This window comes from Falco biarmicus, chromosome 4 (assembly GCF_023638135.1).
Source record: "Falco biarmicus isolate bFalBia1 chromosome 4, bFalBia1.pri, whole genome shotgun sequence".
NCBI classification, from domain to species: domain Eukaryota; kingdom Metazoa; phylum Chordata; class Aves; order Falconiformes; family Falconidae; genus Falco; species Falco biarmicus.
In genome coordinates this window covers 54,887,554-54,910,623 of record NC_079291.1, presented here as the reverse complement: position 1 = coordinate 54,910,623, position 23,070 = coordinate 54,887,554, and the positions used below count along the sequence as shown (strand labels likewise).

The 23,070-nt window shown below is 39.5% G+C and overlaps 1 protein-coding gene across 13 annotated transcripts in view; it reads right to left on the bottom strand.

The window, feature by feature from the left end:
* KMT2C (lysine methyltransferase 2C) overlaps window positions 1–23,070 on the bottom strand; it is a 198,587-nt gene that overhangs the window by 22,887 nt on the left and 152,630 nt on the right. For 11 of the 13 annotated variants that reach the window (XM_056334255.1, XM_056334251.1, XM_056334252.1 and 8 more), the window contains 15 exons: window positions 18,833–18,937; window positions 18,428–18,475; window positions 17,126–17,263; window positions 16,923–16,955; window positions 16,721–16,840; window positions 14,465–14,603; window positions 13,985–14,199; window positions 13,795–13,868; window positions 11,022–11,204; window positions 8,485–10,365; window positions 7,125–7,450; window positions 4,461–6,283; window positions 3,097–3,208; window positions 1,993–2,071; window positions 1,819–1,882 (listed from right to left, as the gene is read on the bottom strand). In XM_056334255.1, coding sequence (XP_056190230.1) covers window positions 1,819–1,882; window positions 1,993–2,071; window positions 3,097–3,208; window positions 4,461–6,283; window positions 7,125–7,450; window positions 8,485–10,365; window positions 11,022–11,204; window positions 13,795–13,868; window positions 13,985–14,199; window positions 14,465–14,603; window positions 16,721–16,840; window positions 16,923–16,955; window positions 17,126–17,263; window positions 18,428–18,475; window positions 18,833–18,937 — 5,340 coding nt within the window. The remainder of the gene's footprint in view (window positions 1–1,818; window positions 1,883–1,992; window positions 2,072–3,096; window positions 3,209–4,460; window positions 6,284–7,124; window positions 7,451–8,484; window positions 10,366–11,021; window positions 11,205–13,794; window positions 13,869–13,984; window positions 14,200–14,464; window positions 14,604–16,720; window positions 16,841–16,922; window positions 16,956–17,125; window positions 17,264–18,427; window positions 18,476–18,832; window positions 18,938–23,070) is intronic. The other 2 variants (XM_056334257.1, XM_056334254.1) reach the window with 2 other exon arrangements.

Sequence of the window (23,070 nt, the reverse complement as noted above, 5' to 3'; positions counted from 1 at the left end):
GCAGTTTTAACATAGTCCTTTAATTTGAAGAGACCCCAGCCCACTGTCTAGCCAGTAAATTTGTACTTGCTGCTCAGTGAGCAAACGTAGCTTTGAAAGCAGCTACAGAACATGGTGGTACCGTGCTCTGCCACAGAAGCGGGGACACGGAAGACCCCTGGAAGTACTCAGATAGAGGGAAAGAGATTAGGGAGTAAGGCTACAAATTTACTGGAAAACACGCCTCATTAATTCTGGTGTGTGCAGAAGAGTTTTGTACATATAAAAATCTATTTTTATTACTACTTCTAAGAAAAAAAAATTATAAACATCCATCAAATATTCATGAAATGACAGAAAGATAGAGTCTTGGTAAAAATAACTTCGTGAGGTCTCTGCACAGGGCCTTCAGCACAGGGTCTTCTCCTCCCCACCAACACACAGACTCTCATTTAGACTGACTGTAACTGAGACATTACTCTTTTTACAAATGAAAAACGCTCGTCCGCTGTGAGCAGTCTATTGCTCTCAGATGTTTTTCTTGAGGCAAAACCCTCATGTCTCATAACACTTGATGTGCACCAAGCCCAGAAGGCAAGAGAGGTTTGGTGATGGTTTGTCTCCTGATTGCATTGTGGCAATGAGCCGGGTAACCAGGAATACAGCACGGATCTTCCTTGTAAAGAAAGTTTAATAAAGATACCTGCATGACAGTATGATTTCAATATAACCATGTCCTCCTTGTGCTCCAGTCCCTATCACCTGCTTTTAACAGTCACTGCGGTAGCAACAGCCATCAACTCTAATGGCTCAACTAAATCAATCCACAGTCTTGAGGGGTGCCCATTCTTTCAACAATAAATTCCGGGAAAATAATCACATAACCTGAGGGGACAATGGAGTGGAAACGATGGAGATGGGAGCAACACAGAAGTGCAAATGAATGCATTGAAATATTAACAAGTTCCAGGTAAGAATAACTACTACTGAAATGAGAAACAGATTTTCTCAAGTGCTCAGAACCACCACCATCCCCACCAAAGCGAGGCCACCCCGGAGTGCCATGTCAAATCTCACCAGAAAATAATACAGAAAATATTGCAAAAGCTCCTTATTGCATACTCACTGCTGCTGCTCCAGCTTCTGGAAGAGCGGAAGGTGTTTACTTCTGTTTCTTATTCGTAAATATCAAGTGAAGTTTTTGCAGCAATAGAAACAGTTTTTTACATGTGGTCTTCCTCTCCCAGTATATGCTCAGTTTTAATTTCTGCTAATAAATCTTTCTCGTCATAGAGACTAGGATTTACAATTGATCTAGCACAGCCAGACACAAGGAACACAAAATACTAGTGTTATGTATTTCTGCTTTCAACAATCGTGGTTCCCAGCCAGTCTTGCTTCACTAATGCCTGGAAAGCTTTTATTGGTATTTGTTGAAATGACAATGATGCTGCAAAAAACTTTTTGCTTCTGAAATATCCCCCCCCAATATAGACTGTTGTTCTCACTGAGCTCAGAATGCAAAGACCCAGCTTTTGACATAGCAGTCTGTTAGTTAATAGATTATTATTCTCACATTAATTCAAGTAACACTAATTTTCTGTGTGTTCTGTTTCCCTCTTTCCTCATGGTGTTTCTCTGAGGATAGCTTCTAGAAAAAAAATTAATAACATGTACGATGCACTCCATTATTAGTTGGTATCATAATGATGAAATGACTCAATTTTAAAAGCATGAGTTTTTGAGAGACAGGATCCATTTATGGATATTTTATTTTAAAGAAGAGTGAATTGTAGAATGAAACATCAACATACAATAAATTAGTACATCTGTACTTACTGACAAAACCAGGACCAAAATTGGGAGGATTAGGTCTAGAAATCTGAGGTGTCAAACTTCCGTCCTAGAAATTTCAGTAAAACATACAGACAAGGATATTAAATCATGATTCAATTCAAAACCCAAAACCTAGTTATCATTATTTTGTTTAAACTCCACATCGAGTTGTATTACCTGTGTAATTGCCTGCTGCATATGATTTTGGCCTTCAGTGGTCTGAGCTCCTGGCACTGGCTGACCCATAAAGGGAAACCTATATATAAACAGAAATTGAAATTAAAACTTTTACAATTGGTGGATATTGTAGGGGAGAGACAACCTTTTGTATTATGCTGAACTTACACAAAGCATCCAAATAATTTATAGACATGTGCTTGTGCTACTGTACCAAACTTTTTTGATGTCAGAACATTAATTCTTATCTGATGCCACAACATTTTGCCCTTGGTTGAAACTATTGCATTCTACACTTTTTAGGGAGATGAAGTAAACATGATGTACTGTGCTAAAAAATGAAGATGCACATAAAAAATCCCTCTGTTTTTGTATTTTAATATATTATCATTTTTTTTTAAAAATTAAAAAATATTAATGGATTTAGATATCATGGTCGCCAGCAGTCAACTAGATGTTGGGTAAATGTGTGCCTCTGGTAAGCCACGTATTATCATATAGCACTGCAGTACATGTTAGGAAGGAGAAAACACACTGTTTTAAGGGCTACATAAAAAGGAAAGGTGCAGATCCTTTCTGCCCACAGACTTCCCACCTACAGTAAAGGCAGTCATGGTGAAGTCTGCACAGTTCATAGCTCCTTTTGTCCTCAGAAAGGACTTAAAGAAAGGATGAAACTTCCATTACTTGGGCTAAAACTTAATTATACTTAGCATTAAATGATATGCTGCAACATGAAGTTTAACTGTTACACAGCCATCGACAGTTTTCAAAACACAGTGCGTGGGAGATGTGTTATTACGTAATTAGGAAGTGGGAAAACAAGAAAAGCATCAACAATGAAACCAGGTTGACCATGCTTGACCAATGACATTACAAGTGGAGCACAAGTCTGATGTGTTCTAACACTTTTAATAGTTTCGACTGCCACAGCGGCTTTATTCTTAGGACATCATCTTGTATTAGCATGGACTATGAGCTACACAACAAAAAGATCTTTTTCCACTTCTACATTTTTTCATTTGCTGTGCACAGTTTCCCCTAGGTCTTATCATTTCCTTTTACATTTTGCAGCCCTAAAGATTGATACCAAGTGTTGCCTACCTGTTCATAACCATTGGTGGCATCCCCATGTTACTCTGCGCCATGACTTTATTGATCCCCTTAAGAGCTACCATTTTTGCTTTCATTATGGGATCAGTAATTGCATCAAAGTCTATAAAAGAAAAACAGCAGAAGTGAATTACATAGCTGAACATTACTCGTTATTAACTGGAACTGACTTGTTTAGAGCTAGTTCATGCATAGATCATCAGCAAAACAACGTAATTGCATTACTATTTCACATTACTTGTCTTCTCCACTTTGAAATTCATGGTTAATATGTAGTTTCATATACCCTCTAAGGAAAGTCACTCCAGTGGTAACTGTCCTTGTTTTCAGCCACAACATACAAAGAAAAGCAGGTCAGTCTGAGAAGGGCTCAAGACCCAAGTTGGTTTGTGACCCAACAGATGAACAAATTCTATTTACAGATTTAAGAATCAAGAAGAAGAGTTGTTTCTGTGAGTTCAGTTGGCAAAACTGACAGATCGCCACAAATGTACTAAGAAAATGGTTTAGTCGCCCTGTGATTATGAGTAGCACTACAGGCAGAAAGGCACACACCCCATGCAGCACCTGAAAAGACCATCAGCATGGTAAACTCTGCCTTTTTGCTGTCTCTCCTGTCAGGTGCCTCACACGGAGTAGGATAAATGGGGGTACAGAACAGCTGAGGCTGGAAAGGGCCTCTGGAAGTCATCTTAGCTACCTGGGGTGGCTACAGCATGTTCTAGCCACACTACAAATACAGAGCTGTGACTTAGGAGGTAGGTTAAATCTGTCTTTTGAACAAACAACCTTGACGACCAGTGTAGTTACAACTAACATATTTCTCAAAATTTTGTTATTTCATTAATAACAATTAAATGATAGTGATGGTCTTGCTCTAGATGTTCAAACCGCTACGTTAAACAGGAAATGACAATTTATCTTAAATGCTTTTAGTACGTGCAGAATTATTTGTGCTGTTTCTGGGTCTTGCTTCGATTTCGAGTTAGTAACACAGCTTTTGATGATCCCTTCCCTTGAGATACACAGAACATTGCAAAAATGTGCATTTACTCCATATCAGATATGAGAACCTAAAGTATAAGGAGAACATGCAACAGAGCTGATGTCAGGAAAAAAATCAGCAGTAATGCAGTTACCCTGATCCTGGTAATGTCAACAGAAGCCTTGTCATGGAGTTCAGAATTCCACCTACATGCTCCATTCCCATACTCCCATTGTACCTACTGGGCAGGTTGTTTTTTGTTATGCCACCTTCAAGCTCCACATATCTACCTGCTTCTTTCAGATTATTTAACTATTTATTGTTGTATTTTTGAAAACCTAACCAGAACATAGACAGATCACCCACATACCAATATTGGGGAAAAATGGCTCCGAACGCTGGCGAATCATGGCTTGCATCTGTCGCTGCTGCTGCTGCTCCTGTCTTTCCTGATCCAAAAGGTCCTGCAGAAGAAGTGGCTGTTCCTCTAGCAGAAGTGGTCTCTCTCGACTTTGCTGTTGAGCTAATGGTTGAGGGAGCATTATCTGTTGGGGACCAGATATGCCACTAGGACCAGGACGGTTTGTTACAGCCACAGTTTGATTAGATGTCTGTCCTGTCCCAAAGTTATGATTAGATGACTGACCCTGAATAAATCCTGGATTTGGTGACCCTTGAGAAAAATTATGGTTCATTCGTGGAACCATGGTCAAATTTGAATTTAAAGTGTTTTCCAAGATCTGTCCACCAGGTGTCATTAGTGTTTGTGGAATACCTGACGCATGGTTCATTTGTGGTGTTGGCAAAGATTGAGATGGAGATCCTAGAGTCCTTGCTTCAGCATTATCTGAGCCTTCATTAGACAGCAAACTTGAGAGGACTGGCGTGGACCCAGAAATACTGCAGGAACTTACTGCTCCTTGAACAGGCAGTGGAGCAGATCCCTGAGCATCTGGACTAGGCACAGTTGTTTCTTGACTAGGAACAGCAGTAGTTTTTTCAGGGAATTCTGGGTTAGCAGGCTGCGCAGGAGCCTTTTCTCCATCCTTTAACTCCACTTCAGCAGCCTGTTGAGTATTTGTAGATTCAGCATTTCCATCGCTTTTTTCATTTTCATTCTTCTTTTCCTCCTGAGTGTTTGGGGAAAGTACTTCTGTTTTAATTTCATTTTCTGTAGCAGATTTCTTCTGTGGAGAGTGAGTCTCAGAAGGGGAAACAGTTCTATCACCTTGTTCTTTCTGTTCTGGTTCTTCTGTCTTGCCCTGGATATCTAGTTTGTCATCAATAGGGACACTGAGATCTAGTTCTTCATTAAACATTCCCTTCTTATCCCCCACATCCAGGTCTGGGTCTGTGTATGCAATTATATCAAACTCCCCAGATCTTAGAAGATCATCAAGGTGAGGATCATTGGTTTCCAAATTATCTAAAGTGTCCAGCTCGTCTCCTTTCCCATCCTCTGTGTCTAAATTCAAATTTTCCAGATCTTCATCATCTAAATCCTTTACTTCAACCCCATCAAGGTCTTTCACATCCAAGTCTTTTACAGCAGGATCATCAGGATCAAGCTTTTCTTCTAGACCATCACTCGGCTGGTTGGGAATCTGTAAATTTGCAGATTCGTCACTTGGTGCAGATGTAGACAAAGATGGTCCTGGGAATGCATCAGTAACTGGTGGATGACTTAGAGAACGTATGACAAGTGCAGGTGGGTTGTCAGGATTGATTTGATCCTGCTGGGACTGTGACATATGCTCCAAACTTGTAGACATCTGCAGCTGGTTAGGCATACCTTGAGAATTATGTCTCAGTGGTTCTGCCTGTCTTGGGCCTGGAAATTCCTGCCTGGGGATAAACCCTGCGTGTCGCTGATGTGCTGCTGCTGCGTCCATAACATTTGCAGCAGAAGGATTAAAAGGCAGCCTTGGTCTCCCATCAGGAGCTCTGTGGCGTAACTCGATAAACGCCTGACCCAATATATTGTGCTGCTGAACTGGAATTCCCTGAGGAGGAAAATGCTGAGGGATCCCAGACCCGTTATTTATTTGCGGACTGTTCACTGGCCGAGGCATATCAACAGACAGAGATCTTCTCAGCTGTGGTGGAACTCCAGGGCGTTGCATTGGCTGCTGAGGACCAAGGAAACGTTCTTGACCTGATGGTGGACCATGGCCACCTCCTGGAAATCCATATCTAAAACAAAGTATGCAAGACTAAATAATCTTTTTTCTCAGAACTGCCTAGCCTGGCATATTTGACTAAATAACTATTCACCAAAATGTTTTACAAGATGCATTCATTAAAATACTTAAATAAATATCTTGACTAATTATGCTTACATTTAAATGAGCTTTATGACTACAATAAAATAATTGCTTTAATTATGCTTAATAAACAAGCTGTTTTAAATTCCAATAATAATAATGGATAGAAAACTGTCAGAACTATCTTAGTAAATACACTATGTATTAATGCAACTCAGCACAAAAAATGTGTGGATTTAGAAATTACCACAATAAATCCAAAATACCGAGAACAGTAATTCCTGAGATGACAATGTATGCCAATACTCGCATTCACTTTACATCATAGCATTCTCTATAAAAATGGCACAGACAGAAGTTGACATTTGATTACATATTCATTATAAATGCAAACAAGTATAGTACATTTATTCGTTATTAAGACATCAAAGCTAAAGTCAGTCACTTTTTTTAAAAAAAAAGAAAAAGAAAAAGAAATGCCCTGGAACCACGGGCAACAAGATCTTTCAGGTCACAGTTTTCACAGGTATTGCTGTTTCCCCATTTTTATTTCTGATTAACTCCCAATAAAAGACAGTATAAAACAGCGTTCATGTAAAACACACATTCTAACGCTACTTACAGGAAAACTCACCGTACATACTGACTTACCAGCTACTGTAGACAACACATGATTTTTATCAAAAAACCCACAACCCTTTATCTAACAATTTATGTAAATGTAGAATTACCCCCATAATACCCCGGGTTTAAGAGATCAAAGAGCTTACCTAAGCCCATGAGGTCTCATCCCCATGGCATTCATATCGCCTGGGAACTGGGGTCTATTGAACTGCCCATCAGCAGGAAACGGTCCACGTTGGTCTTTTGGGTATACAGTGAACCTTGGCCCACCTGGAGGGACAACAGATGACCTAATACTCCCAGGATAAGGAGGAGGAGGGCGGTTAAAAATTTGGTTTAAGTTGTCTTGCTGCCAGTGCTGAAGAGGAGTTGCATGGGTAGGAGCTGCTGCATCCTGCAAGGCTTTTTCCTGACGAACCGCATTCTTCTTCTGCTGCTGTTGCTGTAGAATAATTTCACGTAATTTCTGGCGCTGTTAAAAAAAAAAAAACACAAAAAAAATATTGCGCTTGACAGTGCAATTGACAGATTTTTGAAGCGTTACAGTCTGCTACGTTAAGCCTTTTGGAGGACGAAAATTCTTCAATCGCTAAAGAAAAATATCGTAACGTAATCAACTCAGAAATTAGAAGAGGGATCAAATACTGCAAGATGCTGGTAACACAACTTGAACTCCAGACCTCTTCTTAAAGTGTATAGTTTGAACCCATTTTACCAATTAACATAAGCAAATCTCTTCCTTTTTCTATTCCAGTAATACAGGCCCTTTTACCGCATGAAAAAACTGCATTCTGAGGGAGAAAGGTGACTACAGGTCACCTGAAGTCACCGGCAGAAAATTCAGCAGGAGGTTTACATCAAAGCTACAGAATTTACTCTGAAACTGTACGATAAATACTACCAATTGTTCCCATTACTTCTTCCAAACAAAAGACCGAGCAGCTTTCCACAAGCTGAATGTAATTTTATTTCTCAGCAAGAGCTGTTTGCCAAACATCGACAAAAACCTGGAGTGAACGTGCCTCCAGAGCAGTGCCCAACGGTAGGATTCACCTCAGTATGGCAGCCAACTGGATGGTTCCATGTCTAGTCTGAGATCTTTGCCTATACTCCCTTTTCCAGTCAATTAACAAGTCACTGACAATCAGTTCTACATCTCATCTATTATAGGACAGAATTAATTGTCCTTTCAAGGTGTTCCCCCCCACCACACACACTGTAGATAAAAAAGCTATTACAGACCAATCATCTACGTCTCCAGTGGCTTCAAAGACAGCTTTTGCTTCCTTTCTGGATCTTGTTCAAACTCCTTAAAATTACTCATGTTCTATATTCTATATACTGTAGTATGTTAATTGGTCCTCCTGGATAGCACTAAGTGAATGAAGGTAATACTACATTATATAGCTATGTTTAATAGCAAGAAACTTCAAGTATTAACAAGAATGAGGGACATTCTTCTATTTATAAAATTTTAAAACCTTCAGTATTAAACATTTTTCTCACCTGTCTTAACTTCTCAGTATCTGCTTGAGACATATTCATGGTATTCTGCGTATCTGTAACCCCTGTAGTGGGTGCCGGGCCAGGAACTTGCGAAACTTTGGGAAATTGTTGTCCTTGAGAACTCATTGGAGAATTTCCAGATGCATTGAAGGTGCCCTCAGATCCAGGCCGTGGCTGTTCAGCAGCATCATGGGCCAGCTGACCGGTTCCAAAAGATTCTGGCTGAGGTCTTGGAGTCATTGGCGGTTGATCATACGGGTCACGTGCTGGAGCAGTGGGACCATGGCTAAAGGAATCAGTTATTGCAGGTCCTGCAGGTCTGGGAGTTTGAGAACATGGATCTGATGGCCTGACAAAAGTGCCCTGCAACCTGTTCTGCGGCGTCTGCAGGAAAGGATCCCTGTTTGGTATTAGTCCTGGCCTTGACATTGCAGGTCTGTTAAAACTCTCTGGAATCCCTGGCCTCGGAGTTGCTGGTTGCTGAGAATAAGGATCATTGAGAAGTGGCCTCGGTGTTCCAGGAGGTTGGGTGTAGGGATCAGAGTGTCTCTGATTTGCTGGGGACTGGGCAAATAAATCTGCTGGCTGAGCAGGTCTTGGTGTTGGTGGTTGCTGCATATATGGATCAACTGTGGTGGGACGAGGAGTTCCTGGAGGTTGGGCATAAGGATCAGCAACTGGCCGAGGAGTACCTGGAGGCTGGGAGTAAGGATCCTGAGAAGCTGCCCTTGAAATGGCTCCAGACTGAGCGAAAGAATCACTCTGCTGCCGCACTATCCGGGGTGGATGGGCAAAAGTCTCCTTTATTGCAGGATGGGGAGTAAGGGGAGGCTGGCTGTACGGATCATTAGGCTGATTGTGGGAAAAGTTATCCACCGGCCTTGGTGTCAAAGCGGGCCTTTCGTATGGATCAACAGCAACGCGCCTTGGTGTACCTGGCATTGATGCGTAAGGATCTTGTGGGGACTGAGGTGGGCGCATGGGCGTTTTAAAAGGTCCAGGGCTACCATCAACAGGAGTAGGAGTAGGAGTCAACGGTGGCCGTGCATATGCATCAGCAGAAGTTACTCTCTGTCTCTGAAACGCATCAGTTCTAGGAGCCGGCTTAGTAAACGGATCGCTGCTTCCAGCTGTTAAAGGAACCTTCCCTGACTGTTCCATAACTATGGGCGACCTTGGGACCCCCAGCGGTTTGGAGAACTGCTCTGATGCCATGACAGGCCTGGGTGTGTCTGGTGGCTTTGCATAGGGATCACTGCTACCTGGAGATGAAGAACATGAATCCCTGACCGGCGAAGGCCTGCTTCCTGACGGTTCAGTTACCTGAATGGGCCTAGAAATGGACGACTGTGGTGCACAGGTATCTAAGGGTGCGATGGTATTTCTTCTAACAAAATTTTGGTTAAGGGGTGCTGGTCTAGGTGTTCCCACCATTTTAGCATATGGATCCATGGGAGAAGGAGGTCGCGTGTTTGTGGAACCTGGAGAAAACATCTGTTGTGATGATGTCTGAGGAGTCTGAGACTGAGACAGTGAATCATGTACCGGGATTCGGGTTGGAGTCGGGGGTGGGGCTTGTGGTTTTAGGAACACATCATCTGAGGATGCTGATGTAGGCGTAGCAGGTAGCGGCTGCTTTGTAAATAGATCCTTATGGAATGTCTGTTGTGCAGGAGACATACTTCCATTGCCAGTCTGTGGCGTTAAGGGGCTCTGGATCCCACTGCTAGGTGTGTCTGAGCCAGACTGGTTCAGAAGCTGTTGTGAACCAAACTGCTGCTGCTGCTGCTGCTGCTGCTGTTGCTGCTGCTCATTTTTCACTTGTTCAAGCTTCTGCGTGGCTTCTATTTTGGCTTGCTGCTTACTTTTTTGCCGCATTTGCTGTTTTAAAATTACGAGGAAAAAAGGTCACACTTGTAAGTCCAGGGTATACAAAATCTTTCTAATGACCGAATCTGTAACTAAAACTTTAGGACACGTCACAGATCAATTATAAATAATTGTAAATTGCAAAGTTTAAATGCAATGGAAGCAGAGTGTTTAGCTATTTGCAAAGTTCAGTTACCTTGACATACACCTTGATTGCCTGGGAAAAAGCATTCCCCAGGTTGCCTAAAGAGCAACACTGCTTTCCAAACTGATACTCTGAAGACAGAAAGTTACTGACAGATGCAGCACTGACGTGAGGCAAACAGGGCCTGAGAGACAGCCAGCCCCATCTGAAGCAGTAGCCTGTAGGACAAGATTACTGCAGTACAGGATATATAAAACCAAACTACTGCACTAGCCAGCCATACAGAGAAAGAATAATCTATTTCCATAATAGGTAGGATTTAAGAGTCAAAGTTTTAAACCAAAGTTTTCTAACATTTACTAAACAGCTTCTCTTCTGACAGCATCTGTTTTCTTCCTATGCAGAATGGCTGACTTTAAACTCTTCTATAAAGAAATATTAAAATTGATTTTATTACAACAGATTCCAACGACGCAGTAAAAAGCTGGAAGAAAAATAGCAAAACACGCTTAATGCAACACACCTGTCTGAATTTCCATTCCTGCTCATGTTCTGATTCCCTCTGTTTTAATGGATCTTTAAAGAGGTCAGAGTCGATGCGTGAGCCAGGATCAATACTATCCTGTTGCTGCTGTCTTTTCATGGAGTCATTTGACATCTGTACTTTATTGATGCGCAAAGCAGCTCTATTATCTCTGGCTTTTTGCTGAGAAAATATATATTAAAAAAAAGTAGTTAGCCTTATTTTCTTCTGCTAAGTGTGAACAGTGCATCTGTTATTCCTACAAAAATCTATCACCAAATTACCTGTAAAGCCTGTTTTAATCACATGCATTAAAAGACCTGTGGATGTGGCACTTAGGGACACGGTTTAGTGGTGGCCTTGCTAGTGCTACATTAACAGCTGGGGCTTGATCTTAAAGGTTTTTTCCAACCTAAACGATTCTATGATTCTATGATCCTATGTTCCTACGCAGATAAAATTCTGCACTTTAAAAGGAATTCCAAACTGAAAATACTTCATCTCTATAGAAATTCTGCATTTAACACACATGGAAAGAACAATGGAGTTATTAGCCGCAGAGGTTTTCTATACATTAGGAATGTCTGTTCAGGTACTGTGCTGTGCCAAGAAAGCATGAATCCTACCAGTTTACCTTTCAAAACACATATTGGTGTGGTCTGCAATCTGAAGACTTGAGCACAGCAGATGATGTTTGGATCAATAAAGGCCACTAATGTGAAGACTTTCAATGACAAGAAAAATACAGTCAACCCCATTAAATAGCCTCTATAGATCTCAGTCTGTGTTAAGTTAGCAGTATAAACATAGGATATGGGCTTATAGATCAGGGAAAATTGGATGGAAGAACAGCAAATTCCTCTTCAATGAGGCATTTTACAGCCATACTGACACTTTAAAGCATCTAACAGAAGTTTGAAAGGGTCTGTTTTACCACCAATCTAGGATATGATTTCTTTTCTGAATCATACCCTCACATCATCTTTTTCACCACTTTATTTGCAGTTGTCAAGTAGGGGTGGCCTAGCAGAAAAGGCTCTAATCCTTCCCCTCCAACAATGAAACAGTAACATGGATGAGAGCACCAGGGTCACAGCAGCAGAAAAATTAGTGTCATTTCCCCTATAAGTGATGGGATTTGCGCATACTAAGGAAAGTGAGAAGTCTACAGTAAAACCTCCAAACACTCTTCTGAATTTCATTTCTAAGGTAGCCTTTACTCATTCCCACAGAGTGTAAGTCCCTCAGGAGAGGTACCACAGAAGCTCCTCACATGCACAATGCCAGGAACAGTAGCAACAGCTGAATGGCAAGAGTATATGGACTGTAACTTCTGGAGGAGGTAACTGCTTCTTGCTACATAAATACTCATGTGTGTGTGTGTGAACCTGCATGCACCCTCCTTCTGAACATGAAGGAAATAATTTTGCAGCTCCTTTTTAGATAGCCATCACAAGAATTGGACTGCATTTGTTAAGAACAATGAAAAAAAAAATTGGTAACAGAAATAATTGTAAAGTGATAACTGCCTGGATAAAAATTCACCCATCCAAGTGGACAGTATCTTATAAATACTACACAGATGGTATCACCAGGATTAAATATAGCATGGACAAGATGACATAGAGGTACAAAGATGCTGAAGTTACAGGCTTGAATAAAAAGCAGAGTAACGATGCCTCAGTGATACAAAGAAAACAATAAAGAATTTTTCTTTTAAGTGGAAAGTGGTTCAGAAAGACCAAGAGCTCCACTTCACACATTAAGTTTGAGGTAATGATTTATCCTCTAAAAGCTGTCAGAGAGATAAGGGGATTTTTTAATTTGGACAGCAGGAAATGATGTTGGTACTGTTAAGCTTTGAGTCATCAACATACATGGGAATCAAATCTGCTTACTAATGAGACTACATTAAAAAAATGCAGGTGGGGCAAAGCTAAGAGGTTATGAAAACATAACCCTGCAAAATCCACAGAAACCTATGAAGTGAGAATGATTATCCAGTTGCTGTTGTGAAGAAACAAAGGTAAGATGAGAATGAGGAGAGAATGGAAACGTGACAGGAAATTAAAAGAAAAGTATATTTGTTAACAATGGCAGGGAAGGTCAATAAGAATGAGTAATATAGGTTCTCAAACTGTGAAGAAGGTGAACACTTTTGGAGAGAAAATGTGAGTCCTTCATGCTCCCTACAATGCAGATGATGTCAAAAGAGTTTCCACCACAGAGCAATACAAGAGAGTAAGTAGTGAAGGGGAACAGTAAGGCAAGAACAATGGAACAGAAGAAAATGAGGGAAGTAGGGATGTGAGCACATAACCTCTGGAATGTAACAAGTAAGACTTCAGCAACTCTAATGGGGCAAAAAAAGGAGAGGCTAGTGAGAGGGGACGATGAAAGAGAGGAAAGTCGTATCATGATTTGTTACTATCCTTCTGAAGAAACCGGTGAGATCTTGTGCAGAAGGACACAGAGCAAATAAAACTTGAGGCATCAATCAAATGTAGCAAAGAGATGGTGGGAACCAGAAATGCTCTCATGTCAGCTAATGTCTTTACATTGCACAATACTAACGCAGTTTATTCCGAAACTGAAAAACAAAGAATACAGGTAGAAGTATTCAGAGTTATAAGTTAAATTACAAAGGCATTTTTCAAGTGAACTTTCACTAATCCTACAACTTTATTTATTTAAAAAAAAACCAAATGAAACCTCATGAATGAAATATATGTTTGCTGCAAGTATGCAAACGCGGGTGGGTAATTGTTCTTACCACATATGGAGCCCTCTCCTGTGAGCTTGCCTTCCTCCACAGTTTAGCAATCTGTTTCACTCTTGTAGCCCAGTCTGCAGTCAAAAAATGTGTTAATACACAAGGCTTTGATAAGTCTATTTTACATTCTTTCAAATCAAGATGCATAAATCGTTACAATATATTTAATGTTATTCAGTAAACCACTTACCTGGGAATTCTTCCTTCAGGTTAGGGAAGTTGATATTTGTATAGAGCACAGGTGCTACTGTTGCCATTTCACCCAATGCTTCTTCTTTTTCCCACTTAAGAGTGCTCCTTTGAGCATTGGACATTGTATCACCTTCACCTTCCAAAGGCGGAGCAGATGGTACCCATGAGCTGTTCGGCTCACTTACCATTGGATTGAATGCTGGATTCTTATCCCTGACAAATCAGAACAGGGTTTTGGTATTTAGATAGGTTGCTCTCAGTACAAAAAGAAAAAAAAAAAAACAATTAGCAAAGTACTTATTCTGTTTGCTTTTTCAGTAGTGAACAGGCTGCAAGAATACAGACATTTTTGCAGTGGCTGTCAAGAGCTAAGTAGCTAAATACTAATAATATCACAGTATTAATTCCAACAACACCCCCCAAGTGATAAATGCTATTTATCACAATGGGTATTTTTTTATTTCCCATCTGGACTTACCTGGCATCCGTATATGGTTGCTGTGTAATGGGAGAGAAGGTGCCCAGTCCACCTCCAGCAGTCAGAGCTGTATGAGGGAGATGAGGGTTAGGGCCAATCAGACCATTCATAAGGGGCACTCTTGGAAACGCATTTTCTCCTGGAAAGAAGTTTAAAATACTGTTTTAAAGGGTGACTGCTTTTAAGGAAGAAGCTGAAGTTTTCAGTGAAGAAATGATGTCTCATCTAACAAAAAACTAACTGCTTTAAAATGTTACAGTACTGACCTTCCATTTTTGGAAGAGATTTAAAATCAGTTTACATTGCTTCCCTACAGACTTAAGGGGTTTTTTTCCCTACTGCATCACATCTCTGTACAGATTATTTTTTTCTTGTCTGAAAAATCTTTTTTTTTTAAATGGATTTCCAAAAGTTTTGCATTAGCCCATGCTATGGTACCACATTTATACTGAGGTATGTTCTTAGAGGTCAACGGTCTGTTGTGTTTGTTATACTCAGATCCAAGCAGCAAGCATGGAGAAGGCTGTTTTCAGTCCTTGCAGAATTATCATTAGCCACCTGAATTAAATACCTCCTCTTCTGAGACTCCTGAGCAGTGTACCAAAGTAAGCCTCATTATCCGCTAACACTCTAATTTGTAACCAATGAAACAGATAAATCTAGTCAAATGAGCATCAGCATTTTCTAATTAAATGTCCAGCCTAGCAGTACAAAGGCAGAAAATTTTATTTATTTGATTACAATATTACAAATGTGGCACAGGCAGATTCATTCCAGCAGATGGTATTTGCAGATGTTCCTACACAGAACTAACACTGGCCTTTGAATCCCTGTCACTTAAGTGCGATTATAACTGTTGTCCCAGTATCTTCTTACAAGCACAGAAGTAGCTCAGGAATTAGATGCATCTGTAGGATGACACTGCATCACTCTCGTGCTTTAGGAGACTGTTTTCTGATCTATAAGTTTACATATGCTACACAGCAAATATAGTTTGGATGAAAGTAACTCAAAATTTAAGAGAAAGTGCTTTATTATGGCTGCTAAATAGACAGTATACAGTAACTGTGAAGACCTGGCAAACAAACAAGATGGAGAATCAGGCCCCTGGTTTGCACTGTAGGATCACATGTCTTTATGAGAAGACAGCATTAATTTTGTTTGAAACTGCTGAAACTTGATGCACGCTTCCCCATTACTGAAGCATTTATCTCACAGAAACATACGGATCATTACACCGTAACTGAACCAAATTATAAATCTAAAACTTTGTAATTGTGGCAGTTCCACAGGGAGAAGTTCAAGAATCTCACAGAACTCAAATGCTGAAGTTATTTCCAAGTACTCAAGTAACTGGGAAACAGGCAGTGATATCTGTATTATCTTTTGTTTCAAATCACCTCATTATTTGCTTTAAAATCTCTCCTTTCTAAGATTTTTTGAAGTTTTTCCTTTTTATGGAAATTCATCCAACTAGGAAAATAATAATTTTTCTTCTTATGATTAATTCACTGGTGAAATCCATTTACATATTACTTTTTGTAGTACCAATATAACAGAACGGGCACTCTCTACATGAGTTCAGGGAAAATCCACTAGAGATCATGTCTGATGAGAAAAGAATGCATTTAATTATGCTCACACATACTGCTAAAAAAGAACAAATAATGCTATACTGGTAACAACAACAAAATCAATCTGCCCCTTGCTTTCAATGTAAGAGCAAGAATATGCCGTATCAACTCATGATAATTTTAGAATTTATTTTCTTCATTACTACTAAACTCCCAGATACCTTTCAAAATTACTTAGCCTTCTCTCTGTTATTTGGGTAGGACTAGTTAATATGTTAAACTGAATCCTTAAAGGAAATTAACACTCAGTAAATCGCTGTCATACAGACTCCTTCCTTACCCTTGAGGAGGTACTCAAAAGTAATTAGAGTGAAGTCTGAAGACAACACACGTTTTACAACAGACAAATTTCAAAACTACGAAAGCGTCGGCTAAAATAAAAGCTCCAATATGTCAGAAAAATCTAAAATAAATGTCCTTTTCTATTAGCGATGTTTGCGTGTATGTTACTCACATACACCCTTCAGAACAGTTTTAGAATAATATTTCATAAACTAACATAGCAGATTCCACAATTTAACAATAGCAGAAAGTAAGGCATGTCCTACTTTCACACCAGTATTTAAAAGATGCACAACTCTCTTGACCAGGCTGCTGTTTTAGAAGTGACGAAGGAACATACCTTGACTGTGCAAAGACATAAGTTGTGGTGGAGGTGGAGGCTGCGGCAAAGGAGCTGGCTGCGTGGTTGCTGGACTTAACACAGCTGTGAACAGATCTTCAACATCCTTTCCTCCTAGCTCTGCAAAAACACCATGCATGAGTTTGCCATCATTGTTTACGAACTAAATTTTATAAAAGACAACAAAGATTAGAACACGTACCTGGGATTTTGTACAGTTTGCCAAGAATAGCACCTGGACAAAGTAAAGACAGCACAGAATGAATAATCATCAAAAAATGCAATAAAATCAATTCTGCAAGCAAGACCAAATAGGTATGTTACAGCACATAGGTAAGCAATTTGAGAAAAAAAATAAAAGATTTCTACTTAAGTCTTCTAGAAGACCAAGGACAAAAAAATTACCATCTGTGACCATTTTGTCTAGTTCTGGACTGAGGATTCCATCCAACTGTTCTTCACTCAATGGCCGTGAACTCTGGCTGACATTCGGCTGAGGCAGAGAAGAAGGATCATCAGAGATGGGACCAATATCCAATCCAGCTGAAGGAAGAAAGAATAATAAGTTAGACATAAATAGTAACATTTATTGGTTTAGAATAAAGAGCATTAAACTTTTTTTTTTCCCTAGAACTGAGCTATCAATTAAACCAAGACTTTCTAAGATGCGAAAGGCAAAATAAGACATTCATTAGATAAGCCAATAAAATTGCCCACTATTTACCTCCAGTTTACTGTACAGTTTGAGGAATGTTAATTGAGTAGAATGCAACTGGAAGAGTGGGAAATAAGACTACTGAGTGTAGGTACAGCATGTTTTTAAGTGTATATTTTTCATTATATAATTCCACTGTAACTATTTTTCACATTTTAAAAACAATCACGCTAGCAGTCAATATGGTTAATCCTCATGCACCTTAAGGTTCACCCCAGACATTCTTGTAATATTACATTAAAAATCTACTGAAGTGCTGCTGAAGTGTAGTCAGTATCAAACAAGTTGTAGCAGTTTCTGTTTCAAAAACAACTACTGAATATTCTGGGTTACATCAGACAAAGTGATTTGCTGGTACTGAGAAAACATAACTTACTATATAAATTTTCTAACATCCTTTACAAGTCAACAAATCTCTCAAGTGAGAAAGATCTTTGAAAGAACAAACTACACACTTCAGTATCTAAAATACAATTCTGAATTAGAAGCCAAATAAAAACAAACGTAAAATAATGAAACATGCTGTTCTACTTATTGTCAACCTATGTTTTACATCAGGTGATGAATCATCATCCAGTGGAAACAAAAAAATTGATGCTGACTGCTTTATTCATGCTTAATATATTCACATTGTTTAAATGCTTTTAATTTACAAAAGATACCACTATGATAAACACTACACACTATTACTAGAAGTAATACTACCATTAACAGTGGCAGCAAGAAAATGTCTGATTTTGTATCATGAAACACAAAACTCAGGAAGGTTTTTAAAAGCTGTAAGCAAAACTTTACGCAGTACTCTCAAATGCGGAGTGCAGAATTTATAGGTCGTGTTAGACTCAAACACCACAGAAAGAGTGGAAAATGAAAGCATGAATTAGTGACACAGTAAAGGATTACTAGTTTCTACACATGCAGTTCTTTCAGCTAAAACCACTAGGAAAGATGACTACTTCTAACCATGGATCATCCATTGTTTAGTTTCTTACCAAATGGGGAGGGTGAGTTCTCAACCTGGAAAGTGCATAAATCAAGACCTACAGGACCCAAACCAGATAAAATGGATGATTATAACACGAAAACAAAAAAAAAAAAGTAAAGAAAAAGCTGCATGCTGAAAAAAGCTACGCAGGTATGATAGACAACGGCAGCTACATTTTATTCTCTCTTAAGCAGCAAAGCAAAGAGCCAAGTAAAACAAAAATGTTGAGAAGGTTGGGGATTTATTTTTTTTGGTAGAAGGCAACAAAATCATCTCAAAGCAAGGTATTCTTAAAATATGAAAACTGTATCTGAAACCACCTCGAGTACAACCTATAGATACAATACAACACACACATATATAATAGAGAAAAAGAAAACAAATATCAGCGAGACCTTATAAACATACATACCCGAATGATCTCCAGACTTTACCAAATCATCCGAAAGTATTCCGAGAATATCATCATCAGTATTTAAGACCTCAGAAAGATCGGCTAAAGGATCATCGGTGCTACCTGCATAAGATGCAATAAATAAAATCAACCAGTTGTGGCTTTTATACATGACTCTGGTGATGCACTATATTGTTTGAGCTATAAACTCAAACAAAAATTTACCAGGCTATAAGGGCCTTCTATAGTGTGTTACGTACTGCAGGTCACTGGAGGGTGACAGACTGGGCTGACCAGCAGCCCCTCCCAGCCAGTACTGTAGCCATCTTCATATGCTTTCATTGTTTAGTATTTTCTCCATTTAAAGTAAAAGTGATAATGTAATCAGTCATGGGGAAGAAAGACTGGATGATTTCAGAGGCGAACCACCCCACCCCACCCCTGACCTAGTGAGAATTTGCAACTTCTAAGACACAAAGGCCTACGAATGTAAAAGTCAATGAATAGGTTTTATAAAGGACACAGCTCACAACAAATCAACACAGACTATTAAAAAAAAAAAAAAAGGTAAGGAAGTGATCAGTTACTTCTCTGCCCACCACTGCCTTTCTTACAACCAGTTACTACACCCTAATAGGGATATGAAATGTAAGAGTAAGAGGCAGTAATAAGTAAATGAAAAACCAAGATGCTATTTTTAAGATCAGAGGAAACCCTGAAGTGAGAACAGTCAGAGGTGGAAATGTCATGTTTGGTTGTTGTCTAAGAAAAACTGGCCTGGTCCTAGCAATAAATTATTTATTGTTAAATAACAAATTCTGGATATGATTATCTTCTTGACATCCAATTAATTAGAGAGAAATGGCTCCAAATGGCCCATCTGGTTTTATTAACTAGTTTGTAGGACTATTTCAGATGTACAACACTTGAAGATAATTGTTTGACAAACAGAAGTTGAGAAAAATATTTTTCAGAAAACCTGCAGACTATCGTGACTATACAAGCAATCACTGTCAGACCAATGAAACGTGACGAGATGGTAAATATGCATACAATTAAACAGAGAAAAAGGATTAATACAAATCATAAAACATACAATGTAGAAAACAAGCACAGGCAGGTTGAAGAGGGACCAGAAAGTCAACAAACAAACAAATTCCACACATATACAGGTATCTTTCCCACTGTTATAATTCAACTGCCCCAGGAAAGTATTTCTAGCTTAAGAGTGCCAAGGATTTTCTTAGATCATGAGGTTACTTTCCAAGCTGCAAAATTTTACAATGAATTAAGAAGCTCCTGCTGCTTCTCAGAGACAACCCTTTTTCATTCTACCATTACTGAAAGTCAAAATCAGATTGATCTTTTTTCACTTTACTATTTTAATTCTTTATTTTTATCCTTTGTAATGCCAACAAGGTGGTACCATCCCAATTAAGTAATGTTTTACGCTTGCCACTCAACTAGGTGGATCAACGTGCCAGTGCAGACCAGCCAGTTTACATGTATATAAAGATTTTGGCTCTTAACTGGTATCAATAGAAGTATTAAAAAGTGCCTCAAACCTGCTTCTTGGGTATAGTTATTTTGCGTACCTGATAAAAAGTACTATGAAATGTGAAGCTTTTCAACAGAACTCAGTTATCGGGGTTTTGTTTTTTGCTTTTGGGGTGGGTTTGGGGTTGGGTTGGTTTGGGGTCTTTTTTTTTTTTTTTTTTTTTTTGAGATACTTGTTTTCCTTCTGGCAATTTGGGTCTAATTATGCAAGCAACTAGCTAATACCAGGCACTGCAAGGTGATATTAATGACTTCAGCTGGCTGGAAGGCAAAGGATTGACTTTAGCTGTTCTTTAGCTTTCCTGAATTGCTACTTGAAGGCAGGTAAATATCAGGGAGGAAAAGGTTTTTATGAAGGAAGCATAGAGACTGTATTAGCAGCCTCTAATTCTTCTGTAGTATTTTATGTCATGGTGTTTTCCTCCACAGCCCTTAGAAATGTGTTTGGGAACAGTCCCTAAAAATTAAACTTCTAATCTGAATATAAATACATTGTATAAGTACCTAGAAAGAGCTCAGGTGGAAAGATATAACTGAAGAGTTTACCACCCGTAGCTACACACTGGCTGTGAATAAATTCAGGCTTCAAATTAGAGGGCTCCTAACTATCAAGGCAATCAGATTCTGTAATGGCCTTTCGATGAGATTAGTAGGTAGGAGAAAAGCTACCTGCTTTCAAAATGGAGCTTGTTAAGTCTACCAAAAGGCTGAGTGCTGGTGAAAGCAGAGGGCTAGACTCTGATCCATAAGTCTCATGTAAGACATCTCATCTAAAGCATATTTTTACATTTTTCTTCTATTTTTTCCCCTCGTTTTAATTCCTTGTGTGCTAAATATTATCTTGGAAACAACTAAATCACTTTAGTCAGCTGCTTCAGATCAGAATCAATAGCTGGTTGACATCTGCTGCCAAACAAATAGCTCAATACTGCTCATTAATTTGACTCTTTCAGAATGGAGATAAAACAAAGCAAAAAGGAAAATAGTTTGCTTGTAATGCTGCATCTCTAAGACAGCACAGTTCTACTGATATCTTGTGATCCTGATCCCTCCAATGTATTTATTTTTATTTATTTATGAAGTTCTAAAAGAATAAAAACACCTCTCCCAAGCCTGCAGCCACTTTAAGATGTTTAATCACGCAATAACATATCTAGTTATAAAACATCCCAGCAGCATTTGAATCAGTTGCACAGAGCCCCAGACCACTCCTCTCCTTTTGTCTAGGAAGAATTTCTTTAGCATTCTCTGGAGGCCCTGCATGACCAGATGATTTTTTCAGCACCCCTAGAAAAAAAAAATACACTGAATTTAAGCTATTCCAAATTAAAAGAGAAAAAATGACATTGCCAGAGCCTTCACAGAACACATCTCACCAAGTGGACTCTTTCATCAGAAACACCCAGGTCAAGAAACTCAAGAGAGATGTGGACAGTCCTCAGACTACATGGCATGCAACAGATTCCAACCACCACCTTCAACTTCACCCACCAACAGCCAGGGAGACCCTGGAGATCTGGTGCTCTGTGCTCCCAGTCAGGAAGTCTTTGCACTCTGCTCTAGCACTGTCTTGGAAATGAATTTAAGGCTTGGCCCCATGCAGAATACACTGTGCAGTGTGCCCCGTGTTATAAAACCACAGGAAAGGTGAGTCTCGTAACTGAAAACAAAAACTGCAGCCTCTTTGCCAGACAGAAATCAGGACTGGGAGCCTAAAGCTCACTTCAGTCAGTGTTACTAGAAATTAATAGTATACAAAGGACTCCAACACCCATTTTCTGGCCAGCTCTGCTGATCCTCATCATTGCTGCAGTCTTGTCTAGCAAAACCTTCAGCTACCCTTAGCCGAGCCCTAAGAATAAATAGTCACAGACCACGTCACTGGAATGCACCATCCATTCACGAGCAGACTGAACGCATCACTGTTCAACTCCCTAGCAGTTTTATGCACATGTTGAAAAGCAAAGCAGATAGAAGGACTTCTTTAGGTGCTTCAGAGCTCTTTGAAAAATGAACCAGTATTATCTAACCCTTAATCCTGGGATTGAATGAGTGGAGTTTCCAAGAGAAGAACATTTTCCTTGTTGAAAAGACCTAACCAGTTAAGCAAGGACTCTCACAGGAGTCAGCAATCCCTGTGAGAAATGGCACTGTAGGAAAACAGCATACTGTAACCAGGCAGTCCTACCACCTCCCAGCGCAGTGAATAAAGCACTTCACATTATTCCTGCTCCAAAGCCAGGTCTGTACCAAAACGATGAAAATATCACAGGTGCTCTGGGACACTGTTCTCACCTCCAGCCCCTCTGCAATATCAGCCAGAAGGTATTGCCTTAAATATAAATAAACTAGCCAGCTGCTAGCTCAGCAGTTAGCCAGTTTACCAGGGTTTCCAACACACAAAATTAATCTCTTTCACACATGTGTGGATGCTCTTGTGGAAATAACTGTCTCCCACAAAGCCACAGTGAAAGAGTTAAGAAAAACTGCACTGGAACTGATCAATACTGGCAGATGACTTCACCCACTGGCGCTCCAACTACAACAAACAGCTCCATTTGGACACAGTTTTGGCTGGAAATCTGAACAGTTGAGAGACAATTGTTGAGAACATTCCTATGGCCAGAAAGCAGTATCTCATATATAAAATGGGAAAGACAGCAGGTTATCCACTAAAACTGTAGCTAGTGATTTATTTA